This window comes from Diadema setosum, chromosome 2 (genome assembly GCF_964275005.1).
Source record: "Diadema setosum chromosome 2, eeDiaSeto1, whole genome shotgun sequence".
Classification (NCBI taxonomy): domain Eukaryota; kingdom Metazoa; phylum Echinodermata; class Echinoidea; order Diadematoida; family Diadematidae; genus Diadema; species Diadema setosum.
This window is the reverse complement of record NC_092686.1, coordinates 43,248,205-43,275,902: the sequence shown is the minus strand read 5'-3', so window position 1 is coordinate 43,275,902 and position 27,698 is coordinate 43,248,205. Positions and strand designations below refer to the sequence as shown.

The 27,698-nt window shown below is 37.2% G+C and overlaps 1 protein-coding gene across 1 annotated transcript; it reads left to right on the top strand.

Annotated features, from left to right (window-relative positions):
• Positions 1-12,024: 12,024 nt before the first annotated feature.
• On the top strand, positions 12,025-24,456 carry LOC140245335 (uncharacterized). Its single transcript, XM_072324917.1, has 8 exons — positions 12,025-12,226; positions 13,030-13,096; positions 15,737-15,789; positions 18,407-18,535; positions 18,999-19,201; positions 20,785-20,862; positions 23,305-23,512; positions 24,413-24,456. The coding sequence occupies exons 1-8, from the start codon at positions 12,025-12,027 to the stop codon at positions 24,454-24,456; spliced, it is 984 nt and encodes a 327-aa protein (XP_072181018.1).
• The last annotated feature ends 3,242 nt before the right edge of the window (positions 24,457-27,698 follow it).

Here is a 27,698-nt window from a genome sequence, read left to right as displayed (position 1 = left end):
TGAGCCCAAGTATCTCGTATGTCGCGTGTGTTAGTTTTAGTCCTTCATCTCCTCTTCCTTCGCCTGTTGACTGTCCACCTCAGTTTCTTCCTCTTATTCTCTCTACGCTTATCTATTCTTTTCTTCTTTTACTTTTACAGGAAAACTACCTCGTTTTTGTATGTGTATATATATATATATATATATATATATATATATATATATATATATATATATGTATATATGTATACACATATATATATATATATATATATATATATGTATATATGTATATATATATATATGTATATATACATATGTATATATATATATATATATATGTATGTATATATATATGTATATATATATATATATATATATATATATATATATAATATATTAGTTATTTCTTATGAGGGAACTGCAAACTTTAAGCCCTTCCTTCTAGGAGTCCCCTTAATTCCAACAACTCTGACTCGGTATTTGCCATATAGTTACAACACTTATTGTATTTTGCCCTACATTATCTTCTTTGTACGGAAGCTTTAAAGTGCCATTCGACTTGGAGACTTGGCGAGATAATTTATCTTGTCAGGTCAACATAATAGCTCTAGCATGTCGACTTATCAACTTTATAAGTTGACATGGAGACAAAAATTATCATGTCAAGTCGACATCCAAAAAGTTACATGTCGTCATGGTGAGATAAGGTATCTTGCCAAGTCAACATCGAAAAAAGTTACATGTCGTCATGGTGACATAATGTATCTTGCCAAGTCGACATCTAAAAAGTTACATGTCATCATGGTGCATAAGGTATCTTGCCAAGTCGACATCTGAAAAAGTTACCTGTCGTCATGCCTACATAACGTATCTTGCCAAGTCGACATCTGAAAAGTTTCATGTCATCATGGCGACATAAGTTATCTATCCAAGCTGATATCTAAAAAGTTACATGTCGTCATGGTGATATAAGGTATCTTGCCAAGTTGACATCTAAAAAGTTACATGTCGTCATGGTGACATAAGGTATCTTGCCAAGTTGACTTACAAAAAATTACATGTCGTCATGGTGACATAACGTGTCTTGCCAAGTCGACTTCAAAAAAGTTACATGTCGTCATAGCGACATGGGTATCTGCCAAGTCGACATCTAAAAAGTTACATGTCGTCATGTCGTCAATTACATAGTTAATATGTCATTTTTACAAAGTCAGCAGACATAATCTAAGAATAATCATTTTTCTTGTTTATGAATACGCAACCACAACTAGAAACATAAAGCAAACTTAAACTAACATAACATTCTTCTTAGAAAACAAAGATTTTCTTCATACAAAATGAGGTCTTACCTGCATAAAAGAACAACATGTTAACATGAGCAGTATACAACCCATTTGAAATACAACACAATTTAAATGATGAGTAACATGGGTAATAATTTGCTTGTTATGGCTCTACCAAAAATGACATATTTAATATGCCATTTTTACAAAGTCAGCAGACATAATCTAAGAATAATCATCTTTCTCGTTTATGAATATACAACCACAACTAGAAACATAAAGCAAACATAAAATTCAGTTCCTCTGCAATGACATTTATAACGAGGACCAAATAATATATTCATTTAGTCCTGGGGTAGACTTTCTCTCTAATGGTATAGGTTCACGAAAACCATAGCTAACACCTAAAGCATCTTTGGGTAACTCTGAATACAGAGAAATTCTGAAGGTTCAAATCCAAAGACAATGTAAATAAAACATTAGTGAAAATTCACAATCTGAAAAAAGGAGAAACAACGTACTTGACCAAATGGAATTTCCCAGTACCAGATAAAACAAAAAAACAAACAAAAAACAAACAAAAAACCTCTGCAGGGTGTAAAAAAAAAAAAAACCTAACCGTTTTACACATTTAAAAGCTCTTCTAAAAAATAAAAAAAAAAGAGCCAAATGGGCAGCAAAATCCGGTTTTATTATGATTCTCACACTCTGTACCAAAGTAGTCAGTGCACAAATACGCATGGCGTGTGATTGGATATTTTGGGGTCATATGATAAAGACATTAAGCTATGTATACATATCAAATTAGCACATAAATAGTCATGTACAGTATACTTGTAGTGTTCAGGAACAGTCATTGAACAAATATAATCATTAGCTTTTTGATGTTGTCTTTTTAGAAATCTTGATTAACTATCATCTTTGTCCTTGTCATTGTTTCTCAATTAACAGCATAAATTATATTGCCCTTATCTGAATTGGAGAATAGTATATTTTGGTATTGAACATAAATTTTGATGAACAAAAATGCTTCTCTGAATGACAATGAAGATTTATTTTTGTCCTTTTTACAAGGGGCCTCAACAATTCAGTGCACATGTTGCTAATCTGTGTGCAATTAGATTGTCGGTTTAAAGGGGATTCCATCACAGAGGTTTCACTGTATCAATGAAAGGAGGTAAATTTGAACAGCATTGAAAAAAAAAAATGATAAGAATCGGTCACAGACTAACTTGCATTTTCTAGTAAACTACTCTTTACCTGTAAATTGGCAATGCTAATGAAATGATGGGTCAGCAAGTCTCCATTGCATTCTCTGTACATAAGAATTTCCCATTTTCTAAATTTTCTGGAAAGCTACATTATTTCTACCCTATACTCTAAGGAGTTGTTTGAAAAAGAGTGACAACTGTTCTCAATATACTCAGAGTTTAAGATGTGAAAAAACATACTCTGGAAAATGAAAAATTTTGTGTAAAATGTGAATGGAGAACTACTCCTAAAAATACTGTTATTTCATCAGCATTGCCATTTTGCATAACTGACAATGAAGTACTAGATAATGTTAATGAGTGTAGTTTCCTTATTCACTCATGATTGGATCAATTATTTTTTTTTAATTCATCGTCTTCCATACAGTGTGCTCCTAAAAAGGAAAGGCAAGTTCAAAAGTCAACTGAACAATACATGATATTTTTTTCTTGTAATATGTATAATGGGATAGAAAGTAGCTCTCCAGCTTTAATTTGACACCTTGCTTGCGTCAACGTTGACATGAGTTAGAGAGTTAGGGTTCTTTGAAACTTGGAAAAAGTAGATGTATCATTTTCCTTCAAAGAAACCTTACTCGATCTGTAACAAAACCCATGGCAATGTTGACGCAAGCAAGGTGTCAAATTTAACTTAATGAGCTACTTTTTAATCCAGCACACAAATTACAAAAAAAAAACAACAACAACTATGCATTTGTGATATAATTTACCTTTGAGGTTTGGTTTCCTTTTTTTTTTTTAGGAACACACTGTAAAAACACTGGACTGACTTGGGTGGAATTCCCCCGAGGACTGCCACATGGGCATGAACTGGGAGATCATTATACATTAATGCACCCCTTTCAGACACACACTAAGGGTCTAAGGTAGCTACTAATACAAACTGCGAACAGACTGCATTTTCTGCTTGCAAAATGGGCAATCTCTTCCTTCATTCTCTTCAAGGAATGTGCTGCATGGAAGGCAGAGTGTGTGCCCACATGGAATGAAAAAGCTGTCTTTCTTTCTATCACAGCATATCCCACACAATGCTTGTGATTCTTGCTTGATCAGGACCTATAAAAAGGGTGAGAGAAGATGAGGAAGATGATCAAAATTGATACCATGGTATATATTTTACCAAAAAATGAAATCAAAACCATCAAATATAACAAGTGAATGCGTGTGTGTGTGTGTGTGTGTGTGTGTGTGTGTGTCCGTCCATGCGTCCGTGCGTCTCTCCGTGTGTGCTCAAATATTAGAAAATGCTACTTCTCCGTCATTTATTTTCATGGCCGATTTTGATTTTGATTGTGTTATCTGATAGGGCTTGGTGAGGGCCTCCAAACTTCTACACGAAATAGTGAAATTCATAAATTATGCAATTATTTTTTTCGCGTGAATTCCATAGTTGGTAAAGAGAATAACTTGTTAGACTGACAAGCCGACTGACAAGTTAATAGACTTTGTTAGTATTGCAATAGGTCACCATCTTCATAAGATCTCGACCACATGCGCGCATGATGATGACAAAATAAAAACAGTCATTTAAGTCGACTTGGCGAGATAAGTTATGTCGCCATGACGACATGTAATTTTCTATAAGTCAACTTGGCAAGATACCTTATGTCACCATGACGACATGTAACTTTTTAGATGTCGACTTGGCAGATACCTTATGTCACCATGACGACATGTAACTTTTTAGATATCAGCTTGGATAGATAACTTATGTCACCATGATGACATGTAATTTTTCAGATGTCGACTTGGCAAGATACGTTATGTAGGCATGACGACATGTAACGTTTTCAGATGTCGACTTGGCAAGATACCTTACGCACCATGATGACATGTAACTTTTTAGATGTCGACTTGGCAAGATACATTATGTCACCATGACGACATGTAACTTTTTTCGATGTTGACTTGGTAAGATACCTTATCTCACCATGACGACATGTAACTTTTTAGATGTCGACTTGGCAAGATACATTATCACACCATGACGACATGTAACTTTTTAGATGTCGACTTGGCAAGATATGTTATGTTGCCATGACGACATGTAACTTTTTAGATGTCGACTTGACATGATAATTTTTGTCTCCATGTCAACTTATAAAGTTGATAAGTCGACATGATAGAGCTATTATGTTGACTTGACAAGATAAATTATCTCGCCAAGTCTCCAAGTCGAATGGCACTTTAAAGCTTCCGTATCTTTGTTTTCAATGTACTAATTGAATGTCATTATATGTGTTTATAATGTTATTGTAATGAATTTTTTTATGGTCGGAAATGAAATCTGTAAAAACGAGGAATTCGCGTGCATTTTAATTTCCGCGCAAATTTCTCGGGAGCTGAGATTCACGAAATTAAACTGCACGCTAAAGTTCTTGTTTACATTGAATGTTATCAAAATCTATCGACTTTTCCATTGTAGTAGGATTTTCTGTGTGGAAGCCACAATTCACAAGCATAATTCTTCATTGACTCCTCCGTGTATTTTTTTTTCTCGCCGTGTTACCGCTGGCTGTCGACCCCGAGAAGTTACACCTGTACAACGTGACCGGGGTCATCCCACTAGACCAACACCCACGAGTCATACAGTCCACGAGTTCGACACTGAAAACAGGTCCATGAGTCATACAGCTCACGAGTCATACAACCCATGAGTTCGACATTAGGCAAATAAAGCCCGTGAGTTCGACACTAGGTAAAAACAGCCCACGAGTCCGACAGATACAACACGGGGCTTAATGTGTCGGTCTTCTCGTGGGCCTTGTTAGCTTAGTGTGGAACAAATGGGCTGTATGACTCGTGAGCTGTATAACTCATGGGCTGTATGACTTGTGAGTTGTATGACTCGTGGGCTGTATGACTCGTGGGTGTCGGTCTTGTGACGAGCACCCGTACAACCTGCACCCATGTGGTCTGGCAAAAACGCATCAGTATTAAATATCGCTCGTAGCTTATATTTTTTTTTGGTGTGTTGTTGTTTGTTTGTTTTTCTTGGGGTTGTTTGTTTGTTTGTTTGTTTGTTTGTTTGTTTGTTTGTTCCCTTTCGTCTTGAAGACTTGCGTGCGCGCAGTGGACTGAAGACGCAGGGAAATGTTAATCATTCTTTTGTGTAGCTTTAGAATACTGTACCAGACATGTGTTTTATGGATTACGGTATTTCGACTACTTCTGCTACACCTGTTTGATGTAATCAAGGAGGTTCAAGAGATGGAATTCCAATCGGCAATGATTATTCAATCAGCTGTAAGGTTTATGGGCAAGGGAATCTCACAGTTGTATTTTGATCGGGGTTCGATCCCGTCGTTTTTTTTTTTTTTCAGAGCAATCTGACGATTAATTTTTAACGCTAACATAATACTGAACCCTATTTTTTTTAACGCAGCGATACAATACAATACAATACAATACAATACAATACAATACAATACAATACAATATAGTACAATACAATACAATACAATACAAAAAGAAAGATCCTATATAGCTGTACCTAGGCCATTCTGTTTCTAGGTGAATGTTGATAGATATGTAATTATATATAAGTAATTTCTTATAAAGCGCTATGTCCAGTTACAAACTTCTCAAAGCGCTTTCTGCTCTCTCTTAAGAAAATAGAAAAGGTACAAATAAATAATACATTACAATACAGTGCAATACCATACAAAACAATACAATACAATGACAACGTCTAACAGAAGGGGAAAAAAAACCCTAGTCATATGATTGAGGAAAAAGATATGCCTTGACATGTCGTCTAGGCATATCTAGGCTGTGTATGTTACGAAAAAAAAAAAAAAACCACCATTCTTTAAGGTACGCAGTTAAAAAAAAAAAAAGCAAATCAACTAAACGTCCAATGGCAGAAAGAAAGTTTGTCTGGTTCTGGCGAATAAGCCAGTTCGCAGTTCCACTTAAGTTCCATGAGCAGAAAAAGGTCATTAGTACAAGTGGGCATGTTGTTTTCTTTTTTTTTAATTCGCTGGGATATGCATCTGTGATGTATTGATTGTTCATGTAATCCTTGTAAATGCTGCTTTCCAGCACATCCACCTGACAGCAAAAGTGGTATTTGGCGATACCAATAGAAAGATATTGTTACTGCATTCAATGTAGAAAATCAATAATGAAATGGATGCTTTCCCAAATGTTCAATGAAGGATCATTCTGATCATCTGGTCTACGCATGTTCATACTTCGTTTTAACACAATAATTAATTGGATTCCATAATGTATATCGTTACCTAAAATGTATGTATTATGTCGCTCTGAAAACGAGTGAAGTTGCCCTAACCAAGGAGGTTTTATACATAGAGTTCCAACTGGCTGTAATTATTCAAACAGTTGTCAGATTTCCATTGATGTACAAAAGAATCCCACAGGTGCACTTGTGCTTTTGATGATCGATGTTCCAAGCCGCCGTCTTGCTTAGCAATCTGAAGATTCATTTTGAACGTTATCATAATGTTGGCCATATTTTGCTTATTTATTTATTAAATGAAATGAAATTTCACTTAATAATAAAACATGTAAAACAAAAGTCAATGCCGTCCAGAAATTTGCACAAAAGTGTAAATCAGAGCTGTATCATGTGAAAATGTTTAAAACTGTACCATCCTGGAAAGCTGGTTTTATCACTTTTCGGCTTAATTTCCCCAATTAAAAGTAATATGGAACAATCTTCAAGTGTATTTCTTTATTAATAGATATATCAGATTCGTGCCCGCATATGCCCAGTCGAGTAATTTTCATCTTCATTTCAGCATTTTCCCCTCAATTTCTGTTCGCGCATCCTCGTGTCTGTACCACCTACCTTTTATAAGAAGGGATAGCGAAAAGTAATTACCATCACAAAGACATATCTTCCTTTGAAAGTGGCTGGTGATTATAGTCCAGGATAGGCTCCATAGAAAGTGCACCTAACTTTGTTTTTTGATATATACAGTGTTTTTTGATGGTTTCTTGTCAATTCGAGGGTGCTGATTCCAAATCCGATTGATGCCACTTGCATAACCCTGAGCATTTTCGGCAAAATGCAAAAATCCAAAATGGCCGCCAGATATGCTAATTTGGCCATGATAATCCAAGTTATGTCAATTTTATAACCAATTATTCCATCAAATTTTTTAAAATTTTTGTTCCTTGAGTAATTCTACTTGCAGTTGCAAGAAATTTTTCATTTGAAGAGGTACATTTAGTATTTTAAGCTTATTTTTAATCCAAAATGGCCGCCACTCCTATACTCATGTACTATATGTATGGCAAAAAAAAAAATATGCATAGAAATGGAAGACGAATTTTCAGTCACATACCTACGCTTTTATCAAATTTTGCATGTGCCATGCAAATCTGATGAGTTCCACTAGCAAAACAAGCAAACAAATAAGCAAACAAACAGAAAATGCATTGTTTTTAGGCTTGTTATATTCTTCTTAATACAAAACTTCAAAATAGAAGCTACTCATATACCCCTGCACAATATGAACGGCAAAGTGTATATGGAAAAAAACAATGTCTTTTTTTTTCTGTCACTCAGGTACACTGTATATCAATTTGTGTGCTGATGATAAATTAGAGGATTATTACTAACAGAAGCTGTTTTATTCTTTGATGCGAACATCCAGATTTGCTACCTCAATCTGAATTTTTCCCAAGAAATCTGGAAAAACCCACCAAAGTTTGAATTGACGCCAACATCAAGATCGTTTATCTGGAATTATTAGACATGAACAATTTGATACTTACTTGCCTTGAGATGTTCAACATCATAATATTCACGCTGGTTTACTGAATTAAAAGCCTAATTTTAAATCCTAGATGATGACACAATGAAACTTCCAATTACCTGTCCTGTTCTACATTATCTAAAAGCGATTTTATACAAACTTTGCAGTCCCCTCACCCGAGAAAGAACATGAGGCAAGGGAAAGTGGAAAAGGGGACCACCTCACTTCCTGTTGTCAAATCTCTGAAATAAACACAATGCCCAAAAGTTTTTCATGTTAACCCAGATGAACTATATACGGTACATGAATTCTACCACCATTTTTTTTTTCTGAGTGAATGTGTTTGCGTATATGTTGTCAAGAGAGACTCTAAGATCTGTACAGTGCTGCCTCATTCTGAAAGCAGTGTTATAACAACTTCACACTGCGACAATTGTCTTTAATCTTCAGCACTCAGAGACTCCAACTCTCCAGCTTTCGACGGGAGATCTTTCGCCCCCATTTTGCAAAATCTCCCGTTCTCCCGCTTGAGATTTAATTTCTCCTGCCCTGGCTCTGTGTCTCCCACTTGAAATGATTTCTTACTTTGTGTGTTCGTATGTTGAAAAATAAGCATTAGATAGCACAAGAGAACATTAAGAACCCTATTAGAGATTCCAGAGCTCAAGCGGGCCCTGGACCCCGCGGCCGCAGGGAACTTCGCGCCCATCAAGTTGGAGTCTCCCGTTGCTAGGGGTTTCAGGCGGGAGAATCTCCAGATTAGAAGGTTCTTGAGGTTGGAGTTTCTGAGCACTTACAGGTTCAGGATTGCTCTAGGTAACCAGACCAGCAGTGTTAGGACTCTGAATGATGGCCTCCTTAATAGTGGCTGTAAACTAACTACACTATGCTCTTTTTACCATATACATGGTGACATAACATTCCCTTCACGTAGGAAGTTTTCAGATGATCTCGCCTTTGCGTCTCATAGAAAGTCATTGGATGGCATGAGCCGAGTACTGACCCATCTCAAGACAATAGAGGAGTTCTTCACGCTCTGGAGACTTTGCCCCAACCTTTATAAGATTATAATCCGACCCATGCCTTCCATCTTAGTAACCACCTTGCCAATGCTATGTTCAAGGTATAACCCTCTGTGGTAAGCCTTCCAAGCATAGGCTAAATAATGGAACTCGATCACTCTCCCTCACGCTGGAAGGAAAGGATGGCAAGTGTCACCAGTGCTGTCAACGCATACCTTAACCTTCCAAACGCGATAGAATGGGGACATTTTATGAAGCGTTTTGTCTGACAAATTTGTCTGACAAATTTGCTCTCAGCCAATCAGATGCAATGATTTTAGTAGCTTAAAACAATTAGTCAAAAAGAAAAGATCTGACAAAACGCTTCATGAAATGTCCCTTGAACAATCTGCCATCCATGCGTCTGAAATCCCACAAGTATATAGATTTCCTTCCCGTAACTTGAAAGCTTTGACCCAAAAACCGGTTGGTGAAGATGCTGGTCTGATGTCATCTCTGACACCATCTAAGTTACCTACAACACTGTCTCTGGCCTGGCAACAAAGCCAAGGCTTCAACTGGTGGTGATCAAGCAAGTCTTCATGTCTTCATTCTGTTTCTATGGCAAATAATTGCCCTCTGACCCCTGAGGAAGTGCTGAACATCACTAGATGTGGTTGCAATTAAAGGAATTGCAGGACTAATATGCATCTTTAGCCTGAGAATTCTGCAAATTTGGGGTTGATGTCACTGCTGCCAAACATCCAATTAAAGGGTTCTTTAAAGACAATAAAAACGACAGTTTTAGTTTTAAGACAAGACTGAATGATATCATGATGTCAAAGTGTATATTATCAACACCTGGGAACTGTGAGAGAACTGAAAGACGTATCTCACATTGCTCCTTGGTTGATGTTTAATGAATAGTTTGTGCGGTATTGCGTTTGGACAGTTTCGTTTATGCCTTCACCAGTTTTTGTCGTTGTTTTAATTCAAAAAGAAAATCAAGTTTGCTCTATAACATCAAGGCGATACTTCTAAGTTATATCATATCAAAGTGATGGAGGTTATGATCCATTTCAAACTCGTCGACCCCCCCCCCCAACTCCTTGCTGGAAAAGAAAAAACCTACAATGTAAAGGGTTTTTAGTTGTGTCATTTATGTCATGTATGTTTTTGTCTGCAACTATGTATCTCTGCACTTTCTGTAATATATGATTTTTCTGTACTTTGTTAATATGGTTTTAGGGGAATGAATATTAGAAGCTTTGCTTTCTAGCCTCCCCTCCATTTTCAACATTATTTGATAAATACCATGCCTCTAGGCTTCTTAATATATTGTGTTAGTATTACATTTTTTATATCCAACCTGCGTGTAGATTATGATAGAATATTGATTTCTTGCGAGACGTTTGGTGAACTTATATTCGTTGTTGAGACAAAATGAAATAGACAAGAAATTGTGTTAAACATAGTGAGGTTTATGAATATTAAATGCTCAAATATACATGTAGGCCCTCAATATTGTAAGTGACACCCAACATAAACATATGCAACACTTTATGACAGCGTACAGTATGTACGGGACTGGAAATACAGTAAATTTGTTCTATAGTCCATGCATTATGTTTTGCCATTCATATAGTACATAAGAATAGGAATGGCGGCCATTTTGAATAAAAAAAATCAGCTTTAAATACTAAATGAACCTATATGACATGAAAGTTCTCTTGCAAATGCAGATGGAGTAACTCTAGGAACAGAAATGTACAAAGTTTGGTGGAATAATTTGTGATATAATGCACATTTCATTTCATTTTATTATATTCTTCTCCTTTTTCCAACAGAACATAACACAGTATAAATTAGGAATCACATCACAATCGTGTACATACATCTTGCAAATGATATCAAATGATACAATAATAAAGTTACATGCATGTATACGCAAAAAAATACAAGGTTATGTTTCAGTTGAAAAAAAAAAAACATTATTATGTTTATCACGGCCGAATTAGCATATCTGGCGGCCATTTTGGATTTTGGAAAAAACAACATTATTATGTTTATCACGGCCGAATTAGCATATCTGGCGGCCATTTTGGATTTATGCATTTTGCCGAAAATGCTCAAGGTTACGCGAGTGGCATCAATCGGATTTGGAATCAGCACCCTCGAATTGACAAGAAACCATCAAAAAACATTGTATATATCAAAAAACAAGGTTGGGTGCCTTCTAGCCTGGACTAATTATGCAATGAGACACGAGTGAATTGTCTTCGTATCGGCGCGGCAGATCCTGTTTGGCACATGCTTCAAATATTTTTGAGCGGCGGCTTTGAACATAGATCAAAGGGAATAACTCTGTTGTTACTCCATCTCCCTAACCGACTGAGATAAAAAAAAGAAAAGAAAAAAAAAAGAGGTATGTCATTCGTAACAATGTGCACATGAGCAAACTCCGAACTGGCATATTATGACAACAACGAAAATCACGTAAAATAGATTTTAAAGTATTTTCACAAAGGAGACAGAAACGGGAATTGATTAGTCATGACACTGTTCTATTTTCTTTTTTTTGGGGGGGGGGGTGAGATGCAATATTTAAGTACAGCGGTACACTGTAACAGTTCTGTATGCTCGTTTGAGCACCTCCTTGGTTTGAGTGCATGTAGTGGCACGCAACACAGCTACAGCCTAAAGTGGACACTGTCAGTCTGTCAGTAAATTCAAGTCAGTTGACGGGCAAACCAGGAGTAGGATGGATCAGGGCACTGAGAGTTTTATTATGGAGGAGAAAAGAAACAGGAGCAGTGCTGGCTTTGACTCGCTCAAGTTGTTTCTCGTCGTGCTTAGCTTGCTGATATCCATCATAGCCATCACACTCGCAGCTACGGCTCTCACCCGGAAAGCGGACACCACCGTCAACCTAGGCTCGGCGCCCGGGACCGAATCAGGGTCAGGTTGGTTGTAGCCTTTTGTCAAGGCCCTCTCGCTGTAATGGCGAGCGAAGCGAGCCCAGCCGAGCGCGCCTCGCGCAACCCCACTCAACTGGGCTCTCTTCACCATACAGCGAGAGGGCCTTGACAAAAGGCTAGGTTGGTTGCAACTGACATTTACTTTTAGATATTTACATTTGTAATTTTATGAAACCCATTTCGCCAAGGGAGTTAAAACACTACCGGCAGATTTTAGTGGCTGCAAAGCGATAAGAATCATCTCACTGCAGAATTAAAAATCAGGCACGTCCACCACCTGTTTGAGCAATGACAATCGGTTCTACCAAACGTAAGCAGTCCTATTCGTCACCACGAGATTATTTTGCGAATTTTATGGTTACATAAATCAGATACCAGTGCGGAAACATATATAGCACATTTGATGTCATACATTTTACAGCGTGATCGAAAACAATAATATTTTTACAAAATACTAATGTTATCATCTTGTAGGAGCCTGGGATCCCTAGAGAAAAAAAAATCACAAATTTATCATTACTATTTCATTATCATCGCTATCAATGCTATGTCTGTCTCGTAAAAAGTTTCTCACCTCAGTGCACAGACGAATACGTTCAATACATTCTTAGCAGTTGTTTTTCATCAGTAGCACTTACGTCTTTAGTATTTAAACAGGTGCAGTTAGCGGCTGAAATTGTTAGGAATCCTCATTAGCTTTATTACCATAACATTGTCATCATCTCCACAATCATCCTTCGCTGCGATTATAATCAATATCAAATTATGGTAATTCAATTCCTTCCCAGTAGGTAAAGTGTCTCCGGAAGTCTGGAAGTTTGCTATTGGTCATGACGGAACCAGCATCGAGTATATGTGAGTAGTGAGCAGGACAGAGTGGATCAGTGAGAATTTGGAACTGCTTAAACCCACGAACGCAGCGAATGGGTTTTAGACTGTTTCCAGAGCTAAGTGAGAGCATCCCATTCTCACCGATCTTCGAAATAGGCCTGTATTGTGCATCATTCGTTTCATAAAGATAGACCATGAATTCATGAAAGTCAATCTTTTCCCCGGCACCATGCGACCGGTACACCTACCAAAGCTTGAGCCATGTGTTTTGATTTTACCGGACGCATGGCTCATTGGATGTGGATCAGTAAAATCAATGCATGATAATTGACCAATCAGATTGCAGAGGTTCTAAAGCCCACTATCTAATAGGATGCATAAAGCATGATCAATAATAGCCCAGTTACTTTTTTACGAACACTAGAAGGGTCATATACTATGAAGCCTCATAATATGATTCACTGAGTTTAGTGCATTGCAAAATATTTAGATGTCTTCAATGACATTCCATAAACGCTTGGAATAGAGAGTTATCAATATTGTTTGAACATGCTGCTTGTACTTTATGGTTGGTTGTCAAAGTGCCCTACTTCATGCCTCCCGTTATACATGAAGAGTTGGGGGCGCTGTGGCATAGTGGATAAGACTCCCGACTCCCGATCGGAGGACCCGAGTTCGAATCCCGCCCAGTGCTTACGTCCTTGGACAAGATGATTTTACCCACTGTGTCCCTCTCGACCCAGGTGTATAAATGGGTACCTGGCAACGCTAGGGTAATAATAATAGCATGGCCCTCTGGTAGAGCAGTGGCAACACTGAAGAGGCTACCCTGGGTAAATAAGACATTATTATTATCATTATTATTATTATTATTATTATTATTATTATTATTATTATTACTATTAAATGTTAGATCTGGGTTGTCTGGCTTCGTTCAAACTGGAATACAGATTTGATAATTTTCGTATTACTATAGATTAGGTGTTTTTGAACAATCTATAAAATGGTTCTGCATGGACCTTTTCCTCCTGACAATAGATCTCAACTGACATAGAAATCTTACAAAAGAAGGCGTAGCAACCGTTTTTGTCATTATATCGCGGATGAAAGTTTGGTAAATTACTTCCCTTTCAATTGTCATGTCAAGGACTAACGGATTTGCGTTCCCAATAACCATGATAACCACCATCATTGACCATCGACCTGCATTACGATGTGTTATGATACATGAAAACTTATGCATTACTGTACCTCTTTGTAAGAAATGACCCTCATGCCTTATCAACAATCGTGATAATTTGATAGGAGTTGTAGTCATAATGACTATCCCAATAATGAGAGAGATAATCACATGAAGACAACAACAATAATTACAGTGATTATGATTTAAATTCATGTAATAACAATAATTTCAATAAACTTACATTGTGAGTGTACTTCGGACTCGTACCCTTCTGACCGTAGCATTGCTAAAATCCCTAAATCCATAACAATTCATAACACTTCCACTTACTCACACTTTTTAGTAAAATCTTCATGCCTTACCATCCTCGGAGGAGATATTTAGATTATTTTCCTATTTTCTTTAACAATGGTTTTGAAGGGCTGTGTAAAGTAAAGATGAACTTGATTTCTTTCCGAGCCCAAGTGCTGCAATAATCAGTCAGGCCTTATACAACAATTATGTTTCTTGTTGCTTTCTTGTGTTCGTGATGATTAATGTAAAATACCACAAAAACTTTAAGTCTTTTGCTGCAACGTTTATATTTTTATTGTCATAGAATGTCTTCAAAATTGATGGTGACTTCGCTCGAGACTTACAAACAAACTATTATTTATTGGAACATTTCAAAGCGTGCCTGCATAATGTTTGCAAATGATGGAAGATTGCTTAGATGGTCTTTGGTCTGATGGTGCACATTGCTATCATCCGTAGGCCCATGTACCTTTAAAGGAAAATTCTGGACCAGAAATAAGTTTTTTTTTTTTTTTTAAGCCAAAGTTAATTAAGATTAACACTGAATAGGTCAACTGAAAAGATTGGATTGACACCAAAGAAGTTGTGAAATTGAAAGATTTCTTAATTTCTGCACACAGATTAACACAATTAACACGAATATGCAAATGGGTGACCGGGTGAGAATGATATTATCACGTTATAGAAAAAGAAAAAAGAAATCTAATGACTAATAATTTTTTTTTTTTTTGCTACAAAAGTATAGACCATAAAATAACGATCAATTAGATACTTTAGGCATTGGTATGGTTTAGGACTGAGGCGTAATTGCCTTTGAACGTAGAAAAAGAAAAAGAAACACAAAAACATTGAAATGACAAGATTTCGTGTATAATGACAAGTTGTAAGGTAATGACATCATCAACTCATTTGTTTGCATGGTCATAATCATTATCTGTTCCAGTATTGCTTTGTGAAAATTAGCGAACACTTCAAAACTTCATAACTTCCCTAGTTTTTATCCGATTTTGTTAAAAACTTTTCACTTTTGTGATAATGGAACTTTACTCTTCATGATATTCAGACCAAAAAATCTTAACTAATCTGGAATATTGTTCTTTAACAAATCTAATAAATCATTTCTTATGCATAACATTCTGCCACACTACAGTAAACACTTGATCTTCTTTGCTTTTTGTTAATAATAGCGATGACACAACAGGAACGCTACGCGGTTTCCACGTTGACATTATCAACGCAGGTTGGTAGAACCTATACCGTACACTTATCACTTTGATCCCTAGCTGTGCAATGGGCTGTATGCATATAGCCTGTGTGTGTGTCATGTCTGTGTGTCATGTGTGCGTGATTGTTTATGAGTCTCATTTTATAGCTCTGCTGTCAGGAAATATGTTTCCGCACACACATGCCCTTTAAAATACACCCGCCATTGTTCTTGTGTTCGCAAGCAATCGCTTGTGCAGGGTAAGCAAAAGGTTTAAGTATACATACAAACAAAAGGTTACCCATATGGATGTTGAGCTTGATCTCTTGCTTGACAAGCTTGTGCTTTTGCTTGGAGCAACGGATTGCATCCAAGCAATTGCTACTTTTTATGCCTCCGCCACGAAGTGGTGCCGGAGGCATTATGTTTTCGGGTTGTCCGTCCGTACGTACGTACGTCCGCATTCGTTTACGCGATAACTTGAGAAATATTGACTGGAATTTTACCAAACTTGGTCGAAGTATAAATTATGATGAGGCAATTATTTGATTAGATTTTGGGTGAAATCGGCCAAAGGTCAAAGGGAAAAGGTCAAGGTCAAATCATGAAATTGTATCCGTTTACGCGATAACTCAAGACTGGATCGAGTAAATTTCACCAAACTTTGTCCGAGGATGATGTATGATGGGACAATTACATGATTAGTTTTTTAGTGAAATCGGACAAAGGTCAAAGGTCAAATATCAAGGTCAAATCCTAAAATTTATCTATTTATGTGATAACTCAAAACTGGACGAAGCAGCTTTCACCAAACTTGGTCCAAGTATGATGTATGATAGGGCAATTAGTTGAGGAGATTTTAGTGACATTGGCAAGAGGTCAAAGGTCAAATGCTAAAAATGTTGCTATTTCCCCCATATCTATGCAATGCCCGAAGGTATTTTATTGAAACTTAGTGTAGACATGTACTACTGCGTAAAGATTCTCCAGAGAGAGTTTCATGTCATAAGGTAAAAGGTCAAAGGTTAGGTGAAAATGTAAACAATTTCACTTTTCTCGCAAATGGTTCAATGTATCTTCATGGAACTTGGTACATATGCATGTACTGACTGGCAGGGATTATCTAGGGAATTTAGGGGTCATGGGTCAATAGTCAGGGGTCAAAGGTCAAGGTCAACTCCTCAAAATTTTACTGTTTCCCTCATATACTACCGTAGTATATGCAGTGCTTGCATTATTAGTTTTAAAACTTAATATATACATGATTACCTAATGGAGATTCTCTGGGAAATTTCCAGCCAGAAGGTCAAAGGTCAAAGGTCAGGTTTAAATGAAAAAAAAATCTATTTTGTACTGTAATTACACTCTTTCTTCATACCTTGAAAATTACTCAATGCATAAACATATAACAGGGTCGGTCAGAAGTCAAGTAAAAATCCTCGATTCCCCAAAATTATGTGTACCCTGCACTCTTAGACAATTATAGCAAACCCAGTTTGAGGAAAGTGAACATTCAAGACATTTCTGACAAACCTGTCATATCATTATTTTGTCAGCTATGTGAAACTGTCATCACACATTGTGAAGACATTGTACTATACAACTATTGGGAGAATCATGCATTATGGCGGAGGCATCAGTCGCCATAGCGACATTTCTAGTTATGTATACTACATTATCGTACAGTACATAACTGTTTTCCACGATGATGTATTACAATATTTCGTTATAACAATGATTAACATTATGTTTCTGTGTCGAAGTACCGCTTGACAAACTTTTGCTTGTGCTTGGAGCAATTGCTTGGAAGTAATTGTTACTTTTTATACATACTAAATGTATCACACAGTAGGCCTATATAACTGTTTTCCTTGGTGATGTATTATCGTCTTTTCATAACAGTGATTAACATTGTTTCTGTGACAAAGTGCCGCCTAGATATTCTTCTGTCATCCAAAAAGTGTAAAATGGAAACTAGATTTGAATTTAATTGATTTGACCCGGGTGTTTGCAGGGTGTTTAACCCGGTGAAGTGGTCCCACCTCACATCCAACTTGACCCCATGGAAGACAAGCTTAACGTAGCTGAATATGGGCTATCCAGCCATCTTCTCAGATAGAAATGAACAAACAAACAAAGAAATGAACAAACAAACAAACAAACAACCCCCCCCCTCCCCGCTGCAGTTTTGTTGATCATAATTTGCTTCTGTTCTTCAAGCTGCCCGTTTGGATAAGCTTCCATCGCTGTTTGATGAACACCACACTAAGAATGACCCAAACACGTTTACAGAATAGCAGTCGTCCCCAGCACATTACAATAATGCTTTGCGTATTTATTATCCTTAATACTTGGGTGCAACGCCTGATACTAACGTATGGACTGACTGAGTCATAGAGGGTGCTGCAAGAAAGTTGCAATCAATTGCAACTCCCCCAAATCAATCGCAAATCCTGCAACAGAAGATTGTGATTGATTGCAAGTTGCAACTGATCTATCTATTACAAAGTTTTCAATAGATATCTTCCAATTGATTGCAACTCGACTTTCTTGCAACACCCCAATAGTTGCTTTGTTGATATCCAACGGCGGTCTCCATCACTTGATATATGGAAGGATTCATCGTAATGTAACTTTCGTTGTCCATTTTCAGTCTGTGCTGAAGCCAAGAAGACGTGTCGTCTTGTATGGGACATCTACAGCAACTGCTGGAATTCCGAGGCAGGCCAGAAATCTCGCGGAGGTGTCGGACTGATGTCGGGCTGGTATGACGCGTGCACCGGTAGGAACAGCCTTTCCAAACTATCCCGCCATCTGCAGATGATACATGCGTCTAAATTAAAGTCAATGCGTCTCCTTGAATACATACTGATATATTTCTGGTGAACGATATCTCCTGAAATTTAAAAACATGGGAACAAACTTTGATCTCGTTTTGTTTACGTCACAGCTAGGCTAACTCGTTTCGTGTCGTCAAACGGCATGCAGATTTGAAATATGTTGTAGAATTGAAATTCTAAAAAATGTAGGTGTAGACCGTCACAAAGTAGAACGCATGTCGCTTTAAATTGCGTTTTCTTTGTTGTTGCTGTTTTTCATAAATGTGTTTCAAAAATGTGTCGTGATAGAAATACGTCTGTACTTTCATTCAACTCTTTAGAAAAATAAACCCTGAAAATGTTCTCTGGATGCTTCCCAGGTACTTCCTCTCTGAATGTTTGTTTGTTTGTTTTTTTTATCTGTAGGTTGGTTTAACACTCATGAGAGAGCCCTAACACTCCAGTTCACCGCAGCATTCCGGAAGCCCGACAACGGTGTCTTCTATGTTAAGCCAGGCAATCCTGGGGGCTTTGACCCCGCAAACATCAGGGAGGACCAGCGGATTGGATTTGGTGACGGCTGGTCACAGGATGAATACTGTCTGGCCAGGAATTCGGATACTATCACGGTACGTAGGCAGGGACGCTCAATCAGAGATGAGACGAATTTATGCATTTATTTACTACTGCTACAAAAGTAACTGCGTAAAAACGAAAACATTATTGGCTGCCATGTTTTCCGTCCAACTTTTTTCCCCGTAAACGTTTGTAGCTTCCTATTCCCGGAAACTATTTCCTTGTTAAATATTACAACAACACGTCCCGTCCTTGCCTTTACAGGTCCCCCTGACGTCCGTTACATGTTGATTTTCGCTGATGTGAATAAGTCCACGAATCACAGTAATTCAGCTGAATTTACTGTCGATCACATAAAAGGCGTTAAACATTTTTGAGAGATGGAAATGAACAATTAAAAACCATTTGATAAAATATCTTAATCGTTTCTGGAATTTGTGGTGCGAAGACCTGTCTTCCACATAATCAGCATAAGGGGGCCTTTAATCAATTTGAACGTAAGGGATATGCCTATCCTAAACTGGAACGCTTTAATTCGGGACAGGCTTGGACGGGAGAGGGGAGGTCAAAAGCTATCCCCCACTCCTCCCCCCCCCCCCCACCACATCACTCCATCGTTTGTCCGACAAAATAAAAATAGTGTGTCATTATACATGCATTGATGAACCCGAGTGCTCTTTTAGAATCGAAATGATTAAGATTTCTACTTTGCTCCATTGTTTCACTTACGACCCGCTGTATAATGTACATGAAATTCCCTTATGGAGGATAACCGGTTCATGTTTGTTATTCCGAAGGTTCGTTAATCTAAAGAATTGTGGCGTTATTACCAAGGTTTGTTCATCCGAGAGTGAGATAAGGTTCGTTATTCCGAAGGTTCGTTAATATGAAAATGAAAAGAAGGTGCATACTAACAAGCCTTTGGAATTACGAACCTTATTTTCGTTTTTGGATTAACAAACCTTCGGAATGAACCTTACTCTATTTTGGATTAATGCACCTTCTAATAACGAATCTTAATTTCATTTTTTGATTAATTTACCTTCGGAATAACGAATTGTAACCGGAATACCAAGGCATCGTAGTAGAAGAAATGTGTTTTTTTTTTTCGCGATTGTCTAATTGATCCATTCGATTTCATTTAGATATTCTTTAATTCCTCGTTGCTTTATACTAGGAATAATTGACTATACGATTAATAGATACAACTATTGATCACACGGAGCGTTACTAAGAATTATCCACCAGATAACATCTTTGTAACAGTCCAAAGTACAAGAGGCGAAGCCGATAGTTTTACTGACGCCTGATCAACTAATGTGCATTATTGTTTTAGAAAACACTGACATGATTTCAATTCCGCGACAGATATTTTTGCAAGATACCCAGGCCAGAATAGACGCATCAAGCCAACTGAACAGCAGACACGAATAACTGCAATGCATAATGCACAGGCGATATAGCTGAGCGCAGACGAGCGGTTGTTATAACTTTTATAGTCATTATTAGTATACATCACTATAACACCTTTATTCAGAATCAAAACTGGCATGTGATAGCGCTCAGCCAATTTTGATCCTATCATTTTTTTTTTCAAAAATATCATATCCATAATATTTTCGTTAATTTGTTTCAGGGAGTTCCTCTGGACCCGTCACAAATTCTCCACTTCGAGACATATGCGGAAATAGTGGCAGCTGTCAAAAGTAATCAGGTATATACCACAAAGCATTGAAGCGTAATGATTCTGCGTCTGTAACGGACCATGCATTCTTATAATGATAATAATCATAGTGAGACTCTTATAAAGCGCTCATTTCTACCTAAAAAAGATACTCAAGGCGCTATACATAGAACAGAGTACATATTGTGTCACGTTACAACAGTATCACAGAAAATGATAAGACAATGGGCCGAATGCATAAACGCTAGCAATTGCTTGTGCTAGCCTTTTACTCGAATCCGTATGCATAAAAACAAGCAATTGCTTGCAAGCAGAAGCTTTTGCTAGCAAGCACAAGCTATTGCTTGCTGCCCGCAAGCAATTGCTTAGAGACCAAACATACCATTTGCTAGTTCTTGCTAGCAATTGCTTACGATTTTCCAAGCTCTGTAAAATGAGCTTGAGCTTTTGCTTGAACCGGAACGTTCCCTTTTAAGTATCATTTTCATATTTATGAAAGAAAGACCACACTTGTGAAGGAGTGGTATAAATCTACAAGAAATTACTCATAAGTAGTGTAAGAAACTTTTTCATTTCAACAACGAGAATGTCCGGTGGTTAGCACGCAAATGTGATGAAAAAGAAGTAGGATGTCTGACTTCGGTGGAGAGCGAGGAGACCTCTCTCCACGTGCGATGTGGCAGATCCGGGCTGCTGTAAGCTGCAGTGATTGGAATCAGCCAGTAATACGTGTGTGTGTATAGATGTGTCTGTATGTGTCTGTGTGTGCATTTCATAGCTCTTCTGCTATGTCAGGAAATGTTTCCGCACACACATGCCCTTTCAAATACATGCTGCCACACTCGCCTTTGTTCTTGTGTTCTTGTTCTTGTGGCGTGACATTCCTTTTGTTGAAAATGCAAGCGTTTGCTTGTGCGGGACAAGCAAATAAAAAGGTATTGGCATAAGCAAAAGATTATGCATATGGATTTGAGCAATTGCTTGAGCTAGACCTTTTGCTAGACGAGCTTCTGCTTTTGCTTGAAGCAATTGCTTACAAGCAATTGCTTGTTTTATGCATTCGGCCCAATAAACCAACAAACAATAAATACGTACACATAAATACATACAGGTATGGTCAATTTAATTGAAAATGTATGTCTTGAGATTCTTTATAGGATAGGTAACAGGTAGCATACGTGAGGCATGTTTCTGTTATCGTAGAGCTGATTTTTTTTTTTTTTGATGATACTAAAGCTAGAACTGTGATTGGAAGCCTATGATAAATAGAGGCCACTTCTATTCAAATACAAGATTCAACGACGTGTTAGAAAATGGAAGTTGGTTCAAACCGACAAACGCGGCGTTCGCGAAAGTATGAAATACTGCAATCCGATGGTATTGGCCCACAAATTGATACTGACTATGCCACTATTATTTATTTGCCCTAGGTCGATAATTTGGCGGCAGTCAGAATTTGTGTATCAAAGTACTTAATCAAGTAATGCTCTCTGAAATCAAACTCTGGAGCTTCCTTACAAAGACTACACAAGTATCGAAATCGGGATCGAAATACATTCAATCATTAGAGGTTTACAAATTCAGGTTGTGATAGTTTCAAAGTTGAGTAATGTAATATTGTTTCCTAACAATCCTAACAATACTATCAGTGAAACATTCATTTAAAGTTAAAGTTAAAGGGAAAAGTCGGAAAATATTATTACTTCAAAAGTACGAATTGGAAAAGTTTTGTCCAATTCTAGGCGCTGTTGTTCTGTGGTATCAAAAGGGCACTTAACTCAACTTTCCAGAAAGCACAGACAAAATTTAGTGAAGAGTTTTATGATCGCAAAATGAGCTAAGTGCCATTTTCAAACATTTCAAAGTAAGTCCATCATCAGATAGAGCAAAATTAAACCTTTCCAGTAATACCTCATAACAAGGAATATTCTAGAAGTTATGATAAAAATATACTGTATTTTCTTATTATATCTTTGTTTTTCGGGCAGCTTTAATCACAAATATCTCAACTTAACAAGAATGGAGTTAGCTCGATTTGCGACAAAACTCTTCAAGTGTATTTACCTTATAGTCTTATCTCATAGGTGCAGGTCAAAGGAGTATACCTTTCATGAAAAATCCAAGATTTGCGATTTTCTTTTCCTCTTTGCCTCACGAATTGTAGAATGGGGAAACTTTCTTCTCGAGAGGACAGCATATTATGGAATTCATCAAAACTTCTAAACTGTTACACTTTTGAAGGGATCGCCCAATTTCCCTCAATCTTTAACTGAGTTTTTGACAAATTATTCTGCATTCGCAAATTCCAGTGCTAATAGGGATTGTTTGAAATGGTGACCAATGACTATACTCCGCTCAAAAGTATCCCATGAGGGTAAAATCTTCGAGATATTGTCAAAACGATGAGGTTATGTCAATAAATAGGCCTTCAATCGATCACCAGTACCTAATAACAGAGATTTGTGCTGGTAGATTGATGCCGCTTTTGTCAACGAGAACTCATTGGGAGATCAGCTGGAGCAGGCGGGAGACCTGATCATCACGAACTGCAACCGGGGCGGCGCTGCCATGATGGCGCCAAAGGATAGCACACTGAGCACGTGGTGGAATCCTGCCTTCGAAGCCATTAGACAGTCCGGCGTCTACGCAGACATTTGTGCCAGGATAGACACCGAACACGGTAAGCAGCTTTAAATACTGTATTGTCCAATGTAACGAAATGATGTCATAAAACATGTCTTCTGAAGGACTGTCTCATGTTAAACACCATCGCACTAAGCACAGATGGATGGTAATGCACAATGCACTCTATCCGCCATTACACCCCGACATATAAGTTTTTTTTTTTTTAAATAAGTGTTTATCTTAAATGGGGGAACCTATTTATAACAATGCTAACGTGAAATGAAACATCAAATTGCGAAAATTAGGGACACCGTGGCGTGTGGGTATACATGGTTCTACTGCTTCCTACACAGAGATAGTCCTGTGTACGCTCCAGGATTTGGAGTGGTTTCTGTTACCATGGTTACGTCCGAAAGACTCGTGGGTTCCGAGCTTCATTTTTTCATGAGGGTCGACCAGTTGGTCGATATGATTCTCTAACCTCACCAAACGCATATCCAACATGGATGCATTCGAGATTACGAGATTAGAAGCAAATGTTCTAAAAATAGGCGTACACTTTCACCGTCTTGGAGTTGGTAAGATAACATCATGCAATATTCGTTTCAATTATGTGAAACACGAACTTTAACTCTTTATCCGTACATGTTGCCAACAAATCATTATAACTGAAATCGAATGAGGATGAATTCCACACTGTATAAAGTACATTGAAGGCGAGTCCTTAAACTAGACGAAATTGTCGTGTTCCCTAATTGTATGCGTGCAGTTATATCCAGTAACACCTCTCCGACACTCAATGTAGGCCTACATGACTAGTAACCAGAATGTAACAACTTCCTTAACTACACTGCTATGATGAGCTCCTTTGGTGTTTCGATTTTCAACAAGGTTTGTTAGGTAACTAATCCTTTTATGCCAGGTTTATGCTTTTCTAACCATCTGTTCTTTGCAGGGGCACTACGCAGCTTTGCTGGGCCGGTCATTTGTCTCGACTAGTATAGTCCATTTGCCAGCCACTTACGAGAGTTTCATAGTGCTGCGATACTGTTCAACCATCATTCGCCATGAAAATGTTCGGGTCGTGTTGTTGTATTTGTTTACTGGGAGGCTTTCTTTCCCCGCTTCCAGTGTACAGTGGTATCATTATACAAATAAGATATTATAATGATACATTCATTTCTTTCCAGGCTTGTTTCTAAACAGCTGTTACAATATTGTTGTGATCTGAATGCAATCGTGCAATCATGAATCGAGTTCATTTATGAAGTAATTGCTAAATCGTTGCCACTTCAGGAGAGAAAGACGTTAGTATGACTTTAGTTATAGTCCTTCTCGAATTCAGAGAAGTGAAGATCTGTGCGACAATGAGGCCGTGATATTATCAATACTTCATCACTTTCATAGTGTGACGGCGACCGATATCTTCTACTCGTGAAAATTTGGAAATATCACAACTCTCTTATTTAGTCGGATTTTCATGAAACTCGCATCATTCTGTCCGTTTGATTATGTATTTAGTACTATTGTCAATAATATTAAGGTCGACTTGAACATGATGTGACTTATTCAGTTCACAAGGCGTGATGAATACATGTATCCCTATGCAAGTAATACGGCGTCACACAGAGAAGCTCTGAAATGGGACAGACATTTTTCTTTACACCCTATCTAGGGTGTCGGCAAGAAGTTTATTACTACATGCAAACGGTTCATTTGCCAAGTAACATACGTCCTTGTGATGTATTACAAGCTCTGAATGAAACATGAAGCGTACCATAATCAAATCGCCAAGTAAAATGACTCTCATGAGAGCTCAAAAAATATATAACTATTGTGCAAGCAGCTGCAAACCTTTTTTTTTTTTTTTCATGTCACATTTTATATTTGGAGCAAAGTTTTTATGCTTATATATCTTACGTATCAACATCTTTTAACAATGTTTGACAAGGAATCGTACATGCGTTCTTATACAAAAGTTAAACATCGACACTGGTTAACTATAAAATCATTCTTGTGTCGAGTTATCATAAAAGCGTGGAAGAAATAAGGCAAAAATATACAACTGTAAACTCAGAGTGTGTCCTTTGAACGTTAATTTCACTTTGCAGTAAAAGAACTGTCTTAGGGCTTTCTTATGTTCACATTGTCGTAGTTTTGTTAGCGTAAGGTCTGTTTCTTCCTGGATGCTTTAATCCGTAGTGTGTTGTTGAATGATAATTATATATACTTGTCGAACTTACCATCATGGGAAAATTAGTTCTCATTGCCACTAACAGACCAGATGACGGTTGAAATAGCAATATGAGCGATAAAAAATCTTCCTACACATCATAGCGAGGAACTATAAAAAAAAATAATAAAACTGTGTATTACACAGTGTATGTACTTATTACACAGTGTATATACTTCCGGTGTGTTTCCTTTTAACGAGTAATGTTTGGCACATTTACATGATATCCGTACAAGATAAATTGTCCGCTATGTTGATGATGCACTGCAATCAATGATATTTGAAGAAGTGATTATCAAAGAAGATTAGGCATTGAATAACTTCTCTATGCAACTGATTGATAAATTGCCCTACATCGACGTAAATAAGCACTGCATTGATCAGTGTTTTAGTAGTAGCCATGATAAAAATCATGGGCGTAAGGATTAGAACCAACACTTGCTGTCGGGCGAAAGCTCGGTGGTCTAGTGGAGATGACGCCTGTCCGGTGATCAGGAGGTCGTAGGTTCGAATCCTGCTCGAGTATGTACGCCCATTATTTTTTTATCATGGCTACTACTAAAACACTGATCAATTCAGTGCTTATTTACGTCGATGTAGGGCAATTTGTCAATCAGTTGCAATGAAAACATCTCGACGGAAGAATTTCATGAATTTGAATAACTTCTCTTTGTGCATGATATTTCAAAGCGCTTTGACAAAGCAGGGAAAGAAATATATACACATATATGTACATGACACACATCAGCACAAATTGTGAAGCACATAGTATGCTAAACACTGAAAAGATGTCACTGTCATTAATGAGTTTCTGGTTTTGTTTGAAATACATCAAGTTTAAAAAAAAAACATATTTTGAGATTTGATTTTTAAAGTTATGCAAAAGGAAGGAATTTTAGACAGCAGAAGCCCTTATTAGCTGGTTGTAAGAGTATGTGAATTGGGGGGGGGGGGGGGCAGACCCCTGCGAGTCATGCCGAGTGAACTTTTAGAGAGTTGTCTAGTGTTTATGAAAGAACTATTTCAAGCTGAAAATTGGAAGTAGGACTAACATACTTGGAATATAACCTTTTTCTTCTCAGGTCATATATCATTAGCAGGACCCGAAAAATTTTGTCATATACAAAGTCAAAGCTAAAAAAAAATGCTTGTTGGACGATTTTCTATGTATGTTATAATCGCGTATTCCGTGGAATGTTATAGTTTTTTAGGAGTTCACTTCATCACCCATAATCACAGTCTTGATATGTCAGCTTGCCACGCAATGACTGGAAACCGGTCTGTGTAAACTGCCGTGCACAAGATGGGATTTGATTTAAATGTATGCAGCAACCAGAGGGATATCCCTCGATGGTTACGTGAGTGTTTGTTGTTGTTGATTTATATATATATATATATATATATATACATATATAAATGTAAATGTATGAAGAGTTTGGTCGCAAAACGAGTTAGGAGCCATTTTAAACAAAATCAAGTGTCGCACAGTATCAGCTAGAGGTAAAAAATCTTTCCAGTGATACCTTTAGTCGTAACATAAATATGAATATTCTTGAAGATACGATAAAAATTGTTCCATAGTTTCTTATTTTCTTTGTTTATAGCAGGTTTAATTGAAAATGTAAAACAAAAACGGAGCTAACTCGTTTCAGACCAAACTCTATTATTGTAGCCATGCATATATATATATATATATATATATATATATATATATATATATATATATATACATATACATATATATATAAGCCATGTTGTAATACTTACTCTGAATTTTGAATCAAACTTCCTGTTTTTTTATCCATGCAGTTGTTCTCTCAAATTAGATTTTTAACCTGAAGTAAAGTTGTTGAATGATTATCATAAATCTGGAGTTATTTCAGTATCGTCTAGTACTGACAATTACTGAGGTAGCCTTTTAAAAAATAACTAGCAAACATTAAAAACATACACCAGTATTCGTCTTAGAAGCAGTTGTATCAAATTCGTTGGTAATTGTTGTCACAAT